Genomic DNA, 12,973 nt, shown 5'->3' on the forward strand with positions numbered 1-12,973 from the left:
CCCCCTGGAAATGACGAAAACATAATCAACATTGCCGATATGAGGAGAGCTCCAGGCTGTACAGTGAGAAGTCTAACGCCAAAGGCTGAGTAACAAGGGCTGTGAGGAGAATCAGCTGGGATCAGTTCCATGCAACCCAGGTGAAGAAACACATGAAACAAAGCTGGAGAATTATAGCTGGAGTCTGACTTTCACTGTTTGACTGATTTAGTTATTTGGGATAAAAGCAGTCAACACGCATGGAGAGGCTCAGCAGACAGATCCCCAGCCTGGAGCCCAAAGGACCTTACTCCTAATCACTGCTCTGTCACTTATCCAATCAAAGAAAGGAACCTCAGGAATCTTTTCACAAGCTCTGAAAGCCAGCCAGTTAAAACAAAGGTACTCAGGTAGACATGCCTAAGAAAGGAAGGCTGCTCAGAATATGCCTTACAATGTAGGACATGATCTGTAGAAGTCAAAGGGAAAGTTCTTATGCAAGCTTCTGATGATGGAAGAGAATATTTTCACATCCACTACTCCCTTTGTTTTTCCCCTAATACAAGAATGACAGAGATCCCATAGCCTGTAATCAGATTGCATAGGCCAGCAGGCAACTTCTCCTGGAATTTTTGGTGGCAAAATATTTCCATTTTTTGGAGTCTTCGTGGCTCTATCCACGCATATACTAGGGTTTCAAGAATCTTGAGATTTATACTAAAAATGCTGACTAGCAAGTAACTTTCCTAAGATGTATGCAGGTTATTCATACACTAAGCTACATGAAAAGTTAAATTTCTTTAATAATTCTTATAGTCTTAGCTATGAATCTTTTCCAACTGGTTTCATTAAAAGGCATGTTTAATAACTAGAGTTTGCAATAAACATTAGATGTACACAATGCTACTGCTATCACAAATAAGGTGGGAATAGTGATATTTTTCCTATTTAAAAATAAAAGTTTATTTGAATTTGACAATTCATGACAAGCAATGAAGATTCTCCTGCTTGTGGGAAGAACTGGCAGTGGGGCCTTGATATTCTGTGATTTCAAATACTACTTATATTTAGGCAGTGGAGATACATAAAGGCAATGCACTACTGCTTGCATGTAATCATCCTCAAATAGTGAAGCATCATTGTTTTCCAAAAGTGCTGGAATCATTGTGAAGCCAGTGATTTTGTTGTGATGCTCATTGATTCTAGTAATTTTATTTCATGAGATATAGCTGGATTTTACAAGAAGATCCAGAGCTAAATCCACGTTTGAATGGTAAATACAGTGGCAGACCTCAGTTCAGGTACAGTGAGTTCTACAACACTGGATTCATTCTGAGCAAGAGTCAATTCAAACATCAGTTTGGGAATATGCTATCTTATTAAATACAAAATTTGAGACAGTTACTAATTAATAAAGCACCACAATATTTTTCCCCCAGCAAGGACAGTACTTGCGAAATTCATCAAGCGGTTTATCAAGAGCACTAGACAAAGCATCCATCCAGGACATAAGAGTACAGGCTGGGAGAAAAACTCATTGAGAGCAGTCCTGATGAGAAGGACTTGGGATTTATCATGGATGAAATGTTGGACATGAGTCCTGTGTATGCTCTCAGCCCAAAAAGCCAACAGCATCCTGAGCTGCATCCAAGGGAATGTGGCCAGCAGGGCAGAGAAGTGATTTCCCTCTACTCTGCCCTTGTAAGACCCCACCTGGAATGCTGCATCCAGCTCTGGGGTCCCCAACATAAGGACATGGACCTTTTGGAGCAAGTCCAGATGAGGGTCATGAAATTGACTGGAGGGTTGGAGCACATCTCCTACAAAGAGAGGCTGAGAGAGCTGGGATTCTTCAACCCAGAGAAAAGAAGGCACTGAGGAGGTCTCACTGCAGCCTAGCAGTAATTAAAGTTTTGGGTTTTTTTAAGAGGGAGAGTTTTTTGCATGGCCAGGTGGTGACAGGACAAGGGGGGACAGTTTTAAATGAAAAGAGAAAAGATTCAGATTTGATGTTAGAAACAAGTTCCTTACTGTGAGGGTGGGGAGCACTGGAACAGGTTGCCCAGAGCAGCTCCACTCCTGGGAGCATTCAAGACGAGGTTTGATAGAGCCCTAAGCAACCTCATTTAGAGGGTGGCATCTCTGCCCATGGCAGGGGATTGGAAACAAGGAAATCTTTAAAGTCTCTTCCAACCCAAGCCCTACTGTGATTCTCTGATGTCTTAAAAAAGGCAGAAGTAACCACTTTTCCAGGTGATTTACTACCATTCACCGTGCATAGATCCTCTTGTCTTTCTCAAACAGCCTAAAAACATGTCTTAGACACACCTTGCTATAACAAACTGCTAATTGACCTGACTCATAAAACTACTTTCTCTGGAAGGGTGGGAGATATTGGGCAACTTCCCAATATAGAAATCAATTCAAGATACCAAAACCAGTACATAAAAAAGCAAAAGATGTATTTCAATTAGTCATGTTGCCATGACTATCACTGTGGATATATTTGTATCACATCAGGGGTGGAATAAAGGTGTCAATACATTGCCTTGCAATTGCTGTGAGTCAACAGTGATGTGATTGTGACTGTGCTGATAAAATGGCATGACCTGAGCACTATGAGTAATAAAGTCGGACAGAAGACTAATACTGTTAAGAAATTCAGGTCTACAAAAGGTTGGGTGTATTGATGCCTTGAGAGGCTACCTAGAACAGAGGCTAGACAGTGTTAAAGGAGTAAAGTAGGTATTTATTAAAAGGCCTTCAAAGTATACACCTTGGGCAGTACAAGAGCCTGGCCATGGCTACACCCAAGATGGACTTTGAGTCACGAGTTTTCACACTTTTATAAGTTTTGGTTCATTTACATATTGGGGTTAATTGTCCAATTACAGCTTTAGGTTATGAAGTCCCATCCTCCCAGACCGCTCTGCTCAGTTTGCTGTTATTTATACTTTTTGGGCCTGAAGCTGTAATGGTGTCCTTGGTTCTCAGGCTGGAAAAGGATTGTTTTGTCTAACTAAACTGTGAGGAGAACTTGCTAACACTTCATATGAAGTTCAGCATTATATACTAATGCAGTACAGAATCTGTAAAACATTAAAGCTAAAACTTAAGGCATCAGTATGGGTGTTTCAAAAATTAGGAAAACACTTACTCTTACTCATAAGGGGTATTTTCTCACACTATGTTCAGCTGAAGGAAGGATTGCACAACCAGACTCAGTGATGGATTGCCAAACAGTAACTGAAGAGAGTTTCCTATTTTTACGGTAACAGTTTTCAGAGAATGCTCTGGTCCTCTGTGTTCTTGTTCACTTCCTCTCCAGTAGAATAATATTTGCCCAAGAACATTTTTCTTACAATTAATCATAATGTTTCTTTCATCTGAAAAAACCCTGTATGTGAAATGATACCTGCTTGTTGATGGGACAAGGGGCTGGGACTTTGGAGAAGATGTTCTGTTTACAGCTACATTGCTGTCTCTCTGTTGTCCTACTGGTGAAGTGGGGATAAAAACAATGTTTTCCTATGGGCTACAAAAATCACAAATTATTATTTTCTGCTGGCAGCATGTTTGTCAGTTCACTTCTTTCTCACTACTTGGGAATATTCTTTCTCTGTTAAATACTACTATATCTAGACTTCAAATTTTAAGTTCTAGGGTAATTTAATACATTCAACCCAACTCCAGCTCTGCTGAAGGTGTTGATGAAATCCACCAGATAAGGAACTCCCTCTTGACCAAATGTTGTCATATTTACGTAAACTCCATGCAATGGAAGGAAAAAAAAAAAAAAAAGAAAAAACAGAACAAAATTTCAACAGAGACACCATCTATTTCTGAAGTAATGCATTAAGAAAGCCTAATATGGCAAATCTTGTTTCAAGAATTCTACAAGAGTCAGAAGAATCCAGCAGAAGAAAAACAGAATAAATACATCTCAGACATGTGCTGGCATTGAGATGTTTGAATGTTTAAGGTACTGACGGGACACCATTTGTTTTTGTTACTAATGTCTACATTGAGCTTTGAAGATGTGGATGTGTATCAAGTAAATGTTATCAATAAATACTTTTGCAGGTTATTAACAGATATAAACCTTGCTGGGCCCAAGACTTTCAGTGCTGTCACTATGTTTTTTAATGGGCTTGTGATAACACAGAAGCAACTGAAGCAAATAACATTTGTTCATATTTTATTTTGAAGGGTAGCCTGGTCAGGCAGAGAGAGCTTTTTAATTTTTTTCTCCTTTCCTCAGCAAAAGAAGTTAATTAAAGAGTTTATTCATTTGCAAACACAAAATTTTGGATAGAAATTCTACTGTTCTAGAAAGGGCACTGTAGAAACATCTTACCAGTCTTGCAGTATTCTTTATGCAATATATTATTTATGCTGCACTAATGTACAATAGGTCTGGCCCCAGTGACATATATATAAGTAATAGAAGTTGTTAAGATACATAAAAGAAGAAAAACAATCTCCAGCTCCAGAAACACAAAGTACTTGTTACATGTATTACCTGAATTAAAATAAGCTCTCATCAAAGCATTATCATATGGAAAACTGGACAACTGGGCTTTTTCTAATCCACGTGAACACACAGAGACTGAAAACACTGTCTAGTGTATATGCCTACAGATGCCCTTGAAAATCACCTGAAAAACTGTGCTGATCTTACTCTTCTGTGATGCTCTAAGATTGCCTCTTCTTCGCTGTTTAAAAAAAAACAGATAATGTTGTGCTCCGTTCATTGTGAGCACAAATAATATCACTACTGGATAATGTGTGAGACTTGGCAGGTCAAGAGTATGTTGAGAAAATAAAACAAAACTACTGTAAACTTTTCCCATCCAAAAAGCAGCCAGGAAATTAAGCCATAAGAATAAAAGGAGGAAAAAAACGAGTGAATAGAACTGATCTTGTAGAAATATCACAAGACACAAAAATCATCACAGACGCCTTTAGAAGTGCTCTGCAATATTTTATACCACAACAGGGAGTAAATGGATCCAGGGTTTTACTGAGGCAAGCCACAAAAGCAGGAAAGAAACTTTCCCTAGGCAGTCACCATGGGAATGTGTCTCACATGCTCAAAATGTCTGGCAGTTACTGCTTTTAATACAAGAATTGTCAACAGGATAAGTGCTTCTCTAAAACCTTAGCTGTGCCCACTCAGTGATGAACTGGAACCACCAAGTATCTCTTCTCAGTAGGCCATAAAATGATTTGGCTGCAATGTGGAAAAGAGGAGTTTAAAAGTTTAGAGCTCAACGTGCAAGGAGCAAAATGTCCCCCTCCTCAAGAAGGACATTTTTATTTTTTGTGTTAGGAGAGACTATGCTCCTCACAAGACAAAGTTACTCTGACTACAGCAATGGAAGAGTAGTATTTTGTTAATACCAATCTTCCAAAGTCGCAGGACACTCCAGCCCTACAGCCTTTCCCAGAGCATCAAGCATTAAGACAGTTGATATTTATCACTAGGAGTATTGCTTCAAACAGGAGCAAAACTTGACTAAATTTAAGACACTATTCTTCAGCTAAGTATTAAAGAAATTTTCAAGTTCTTGAACCTAAAGAAATATTCATTCTGACAGGAAGGCAAAAGAGGTAAGTCAGTTCTCACTTAGCAAACTGCTTCAAACATCATTAATCATAAAAAGATAAGCATGGAATAAGAACTCTTTAAGGAAGCTCTACTTTGCATTTGCTGTTGTCTAACAGGAAACAATTGCTATTGAACTGAAAAAAGCTGCCAGTCCTCACTGCGTGTAGATAACAAACACACAAGTAAACAGGATAAAACTGTCAGAGCAATAAAGTTTTATCTGATTTTTACAGCACTGCTACCGGCAATATTGATTTAAACAAAATATGTATTTTTTTCCCTTCCATGTTCTAAGGGCTTCTATATGTGCAAATTTATGCATACACAACATATAAGAACAGAGAACAAAACCCTACATTTATAAATATGAAGACTCATTAGCAAAATAAGCTTTTTTTCTACATTTACACACCTGTGTAAATGTTGGAAAAGGGAAAGGATATATATGTAAATAATGAAGGACACCTAATCAAGCAGGAGGAGGAAAAATAAGGAAGCAAGTGAAAGATGTGCTCAGGCCGCACCTTCAGTGGCTTCATCATGAATGGATCATGTTTCTTTATAATTGGCAAATACCACTTTCCCTTGAACCTGCCTGGTTAACTACTCCATCTTCCTTGTGCAGAAGCTTTATCCAGAGCACCAGGATGGAGCTGGCAAGACCTGGCCGTCCTTAGCAGTGGCATGTTGTGTCACTCCTTTGTCTCCTCATTCCGTGATAGGGATACTCAACTCAAGAGACGTGAGCTGGCGATGGCAAAGAGCAGGTAAAGCACTCCCAGCAGAGCTGAACTATTGCATTTCCATGCTGCAGCAGGAGCACAGCACAGCCTGTTCAGTCTGGTTGAGTGGGCATGTGGGCTCAGAGCGCTCCCAGCAAGCAGCCGCAGCCTCGCTGCCCTGGCACGCATCGCCCCATCCCTCGCTGATGCGTTCCCTTGGAGAGGCTGCCAGCCAAGGCTGCTGCTCAGCTTTTGGACACCCCTTTGGCCAGCAGCTTGCTCTCTGCCTGTGCACTCCCTCACATCTGCTCACAGGGGCCTGGGCGCCCACAGAACACGCACTGAGCTTCAGTTCACCTCTCACTTCTGTATGGGAAATCTGCAAGAAACTATTCATTACAGCTACCCACACACACCACACCCTGCTTCTTTACAGACACCTATCCATTAACAAAAATAACAATAAAAAAGCCCCCTAGGGAAATGTACTTCTGAGAACCTGTTTTGCTAACATGCTGTCACTGTGAGACATACATAATTAACAAAAGCTGTGCCATGGTAGGTTTTTTTTTTTCACTATGATACGTTCTGTCAGAGGCACCATCTTATTTATGAAAGCAGGTGTTTAGCAAAACACTAATTGCGAAGCTGAGGATTGCAGGCTAATGCCCTTTTCCTGGGCAGCTGTCAGTATGTACCCTGGCAATCTCTTTTACAACCCTCTCATACTGCTTCTGGAACAGTATCACTAGCAGAGAGATGAAGTTTTAACACAGCTGCTGCACGTCTCGTGTACTTTTTTTTTTTTTTTTTAAAGACACAACACAGTCTCTTAAAGAGTTTCCAGCTACTAAGCTACATCAATCATCAAGAGGAAAAAAAAAGTGAAGCAAAGTATTTTTCAAATACAAACTCCAAATGTAAGTAGAATTCAGGTCGCCTCTGTGATTTTTACTTTGAATTAGCATACCCTGCTTCTGCTTTCGTGTTTTTAAGGGCTATAACTGTAGATTATCCTTCAACTCTTTTTAGGGTTTTTTGGGGTTTTTTTGTTGTTTGGGGTGGGTTTTTTCTAATGTTTCACAATATGAGAATTAAAGGTTATTGTACCAAAATAAGCCAGCTGCATTACATAAAGTTGCCAGTGTTCTCATGTAGAGGAACTGGAAAGTCCCAAAGCCATTGCTTACAAAAGAAAGTTCAATTATGTTCCTAATTGAAAGCACAGACTCAAAAAATGACTGCAGGTTTAGTTATGCAGGAAACAGTCATGGAGGTTTGAACTTTAAATTGCAATTAGCTGAACTTTCTGTCTGACTGGAAAGATTCTCCAAGGAAAATCCCCTCTTTTCCTCAGCCTTCACTTGACATTACAGCCTGCAGACTCATTCATAGCATGAGCTGCTCTGCCGCCCCTGGGCGGGGGCAGCTCCGGCAAGGGAGGGAAATCACAGCCAGCTGCTACTGATATTACTGCCCAGGCACTGCGGGGAGGAAATGATAAATACACAGCACCGACACAACCCTCTCTGCCACTGCTATTAGCAGCACCTATCATGGCCACTGATAATTACAGCGTCTGATAGCTTTGAAATTATTATTGCCTCTCTGGGAGGGAGAGATGACTGTCTGTTAAGAGATGATGGACTCCTGGAAAATGACCAGCAGCTACACCAAACTGGCTTCCCGCCCACAGTCGTGGATAACACGCAGAGAATGGTCCAAACCACCAGGTTTATCACACAGAAACCCTGACAGGTAAAGGCAAAGAACAAACTAGGCTGTGGATGTGTTCTACTTGCTAGCAAGTTGTAAGTTTCCATCTCTCTATTTTCAGAATTCAGCTTAATGCTGACAAATTGAATCAGCACACTGCCAGATGCCAGCTGATTCTAAAATATGATGTGTTTTGAACACAATTAATTGTTCCAGTGCAATGTTGCATTGTTTTCAAAGTAGGCAAGATTACTGTGATGGGTCATGTTTGTTTCACAATTATCCTCTCTATGAAGTTATAGTTCACAGATAATTACATACATTTAGCCTTGGTCCTGAAAGACCAATTTTAGAGACGAGTTTTGCAGAACTCCTTCCCTTGCTCTCTTACATAGTATTCTCTTGAAAATAAAGACCAAACAGTGATATATGAAGGGAAGAATGATCATCTTACATATTGACTGTATTTTCAAACACTTACCCCTTAGTTCTGGAACAAAAACATGATGCAAGAAGACCAGAAAGCAGATGGAGTAACCTTTTTACAGCTTTGGAACACCAAAAAACTTTTAAATTCTTTGACTGATTTATCTGCTCCTTATAAAGGAACTCTACATTGCTTTTTCTCTGCTCTTCTACAAGGTGTTTTACTATCAGTCAACTACATTAAGAACTAGTATTATCAAATATTATCACATTTTTTTCAACAAGTATTTTAGGCGTAATGAGCTCATGATTCTCTTTGGTGTGTATCTGTCTATCACAGCATGTCATGATGTCTCTGGCTCCTGGCACATTCTTGATACAGTCAAACCTCATGCATGTTTAGGTGATAGATGAATAACTGCAATATTCACACTATCTTCAATTCAGACCTATAAAAGTAATGGGAACTCTTCTGGAAAGAAAGATACACCACATATGAATGAACATTTTGTTTAACTTTGGCTAGAGCTATCAGTGGTTTTAAAAGCATTTACTTTAAAAAGTTCTTCCTCAATTGTCCGATGCTATCTGTCCTCATTAAGCCTTTCTCCGACTTCCTATTTTCAAGGTAATGGCTCTTCATTGTGGTGAACACCAGTACCTAAAGAATCTTCAAACATTTCTCCAAATTCTCGAAAACAATCCCCCACCATGCTTTGTTGGCTCTGCGTGTGCGAGTGTTTCCAGGACAGCTCCATAACCCTTCCACTAAACAATGATGGAACGTTCAAGTGAACTCTTAATAAAGTCTCCTTACTTTATAGCTTTGGGAAACTGCCAAGATAGACACTGCAAGGACCGAGTGAAAATAAACTAGCACAAAGAGCTTCTTCAAACTACTTTATTTACAAATTTACATGATAGATATGTAAACCAAGGGGCAGGCAGGTCTCTTCCTCTGTGACTGACCAGCAGCTGCAGGAGCCCTGTCTCACAGCATTACCTTGGAATGGGCTCTGGCAACCTCTCCAGTGCTAACAGGTAAGCTCCTTCCTCCCACAGGCAGACTCATTGTCCCTCTTTCCATTTCATGCTTACCACTACTACTTCTCTTCTCTTGCGCCCCACCCCTTCCAGTTTGGGGGTCAAAATTCTAGGATTTGTATTAATCAAGGAAAACTTTAAGAAAAATATTTCTACAAATACATAATGTTTGCAGGAGAAAATCTCCTGCAAAACATCATTAACCAAGATGTCAGCATCTATATTCTCTGGGATCCAGACTCCTTAAACAAGTCATGTCAACACTATGAGTAAGAAACATATCAGTGACAGTATAGTCACAACAGCACAGAAATCAGGATGAGTAAGTTTTCCAGCTTTCTCTGTATCTCATTTTTCCTTCTGAAATCACATTAACAGTAATTCCAGGTCCTTTTTAATTCTGTACAATTCTGTACTAAAAGAATCAAAATTCCAGTTCAGGAGTTTCCCAGCATCAATAGCCATTAGTCTGTGATACACAGCAAAATCACTGGCTAAAAATAGAAAACACCACCATCAACTGCTGTTTTGAAATAATTACTGACTAAAAAGTCATGCTGGAATGTACTGTATACCAACTTAAATATACTGTAGCTATATTCTAGTACCTTACTAAGCCAGTAAAGAAACTTCCCTGGAGGGCATATGTGGAGCTTGACACACTTTTTGTAACTACACTGATGGCTCAATAATGGGGCTTTCTGTCTCACTGTAAAAACACATTACTCCCAGAGTCAGTGCAGACCCTGCTCTCTAGGACACTTCAGGCAGCTCATAGAAGTAAAAATCAGTCAAGCAGTTATTTACACAGTGCACAGACGTGGACCAAGCCAAGGATTTAAACTTATCTTAGACATACTTTACTTGCCTAGAGCAGCCCTGTCCTTGCTCTTAAGACTTTGCCTATAAACCTCATCTTAGCAAGAGCATTTTGATACAATGGACACACAATTTTAGGAAGAAAAGCTATGAGGCTGCTTCAGCTATCACAGAAGCACTGGGAACTTGCTCCCTCTGACACACCCATTCACAGCCTGGCAGCGCTGCAACCATTAACAGAAGTATCCCCTGCTGCTCAAGCAAATGAGACACATATTTACTGTACATACACAGACACGCACACGGCCCTGGGTGACGATGGTCATGAAAAATGCATTTTGTTAGACTCCTGAAACTGATGAGTACAAAAACAATACAGAAGCACAACTGTTATCCCCAACCACAAAATGCCTCGAGGCAGTTACAGTCACAGTGAGAGTCTGCTAAAAGTATGGTCATTCCCCTAAAACATGGTTGAGCCTACACCATGTAAAATTTCAAAAGCTTTTTGTCACTTTGGACATAATTTTTTTATTTTTTTCTCTGTATTAACCTTAGATACTTAAATACAAATATTTGAAGCAGATAACCAAGCTACAGGAAGGTAAGTGATAAACAGCTGAACTTTGTCCCTTCTAACCCCCTTTGTTCCAAAAGCTCATCAGTCAGCCCCACAGAGACCTTAGAAAGTCAGAAGCAAGCATGCTTGGCATAAAAGCTCTCCAAATTTCAGCAGAGCTCCCTGCAGTTTTTCTCCTGTTCAGCAAGGCTGTGCCCAAATGCAGCTTGTTTCAGCTGTTGGTTCAGCTCATGTAAACTCCAGAATGCAGCTGTAAACTGGATGGGGGGTGGGGGCTCACCCCCTTCCTTCCGCCCCCTTTTCGCTGCCGTCCGAAGAGGAGCTGGGAGAAAAAACTGCGTGTGGAACAGCAGTCACATTGTCAAACTGAGCTTTACCAGAGCCATTCCGAATTCCCTGATGGAGTTCTGTTCCTAATTTAAACTTCGTTCTTTAATGTTCTACAATTCAGTTTTTACATATTTGGAATTGCCCTTTACAAGCAATACGCAGCTTTCCGTGCTTGTACAGACCAGCACAACTGAGATTACACTTCTAAAACATCTCTGATAACACTTGAAATAAGTAAAGTTTATAGATGCAAGAAAGCTGTTAGCTATCTAGCAGAAGCACACTTGCTGTCTGAAGCATTAACTTAACAATCATAAGAGTTTTCATTCATAAAAATCTTACCTGTTTCTGCTAGACAGAGCTTCAGCAAAAATAATCCAAAAATTGTCCGTAAGAAGTTGGCCATTGTTTTCTTAGAACTGTTTTGCAAAATCCAAAGATCCTTGCAAGCTGCAGAAGGAAGGAAAGCACCAACGCTTGTTAAGCCTGCAGTCAATGAGTCTGAAGTTTGCTGCACTTTTTATTCTGATTCAAAGGAACTGAAGTAATGACATAACTGGGAGGGGGAAGCTCCATCAAAAGTCACACCCATATTGCAACAAAAGTTACCCAGCAGCAGAAGAAGGGGGAGTGGAAGGAGAGCTAGGACTGACTAAGCAGGCACACTTGAGTTTTAAAGAGCCACTAAACCTTCTCTTCTTACACTAGGCTAGTCAAAAGTTATACTTAGTGTGCTTGTAGGAAAATTTGTGTCATCTCTCCTGAGTTCTCTCAGAAATGCACTGTTTGTTATAAGCATTTCATCCTGCATTTTAAAATCTCTTCATTATTGCAAACCAAGTGAACATAAAAGCATTCGAGTTTCTAAACCCTGGTAAAGCATCTTATCAGCCTAGATATTTTCCAAAAACATTTTGCTTATTTATTCCTATCTTGCCATTTTCTCTTTGTGCGGTTCTATTAAGAGCAAGTAAAATGCCTGCTCTGCAGTGAAGCTTTCTGCAATGTTTTTGTTCACTGCTGGAGGATAACATCATGCAGAAGGTAAGTTGAGGCTGTTCAGTTTCCCACAGCCCGTTCTACCCTTGGTGTCCCTGCACACGCTGCTCCAAGAAGAGAAATGAATGAACAAAAAGTAGTGAATAATGCCAGTGCCAGAAGTGAGTGATGCTGAGCACTAAGGCTGATATTTATTCTATTGATGGAATAAGGTACAGAAGGAATTTTTCCTCCTATTCCCAATTCAGAAAGCAGAGAAGCAGGATGAAAAGTTACGAGATTTTTGAGGTTCAAACAAGGTCTCAGTTCCTGAGGGACATATGTTCATTGCAGTGTGTGGTTTTGTTTGGCTCTTCATGAAACCTCTGGCGAAAACCCCAAAGCCTCTGTAGATAAGCAAAAGGCTTGTCTCTTGTCTCTTGTGTGCCTTGGAGATTTCCTGTGGTGGCTCCATGCACTGGCTTCTCTTAGAGCTGAAGAATTGGAACAGTGGTTCCTGTGCCCTGGGATGAGGGGTTGGTCAGGGATCACCAAAGCCAGCACTTCTCACCTTTAACAGCCATAAATGCCTGGATTTCAGCTTCCCTTGCCAAATCTGGATTGAATAGTCCTATATCAGATTACCATTTTGTTGATCTCCCCACTTGAAAGAAGTTTCTCATTAATTTAATCTCTGTTAACACAAACAGTGGAAAAATACAGACAAGTATCTCCAGCCACAAGCAGAAGAAGGTCACATAAAGAGGT

The 12,973-nt window shown here is 40.2% G+C and overlaps 1 protein-coding gene across 2 annotated transcripts in view; it reads right to left on the reverse strand.

Annotated features, from left to right (window-relative positions):
• The window catches only part of CD44 (CD44 molecule (IN blood group)), a 52,243-nt gene extending 40,498 nt beyond the window's left edge, over positions 1 to 11,745 (reverse strand). For both annotated transcript variants that reach the window (XM_021555159.3, XM_077784235.1), the window contains exon 1: positions 11,570 to 11,745. In XM_021555159.3, the coding sequence (XP_021410834.2) occupies positions 11,570 to 11,633 (64 nt within the window). In that variant the 5' untranslated portion in view covers positions 11,634 to 11,745. The remainder of the gene's footprint in view (positions 1 to 11,569) is intronic.
• Positions 11,746 to 12,973: the final 1,228 nt, after the last annotated feature.

Source organism: Lonchura striata, chromosome 6 (genome assembly GCF_046129695.1).
Source record: "Lonchura striata isolate bLonStr1 chromosome 6, bLonStr1.mat, whole genome shotgun sequence".
Lineage (NCBI taxonomy): Eukaryota > Metazoa > Chordata > Aves > Passeriformes > Estrildidae > Lonchura > Lonchura striata.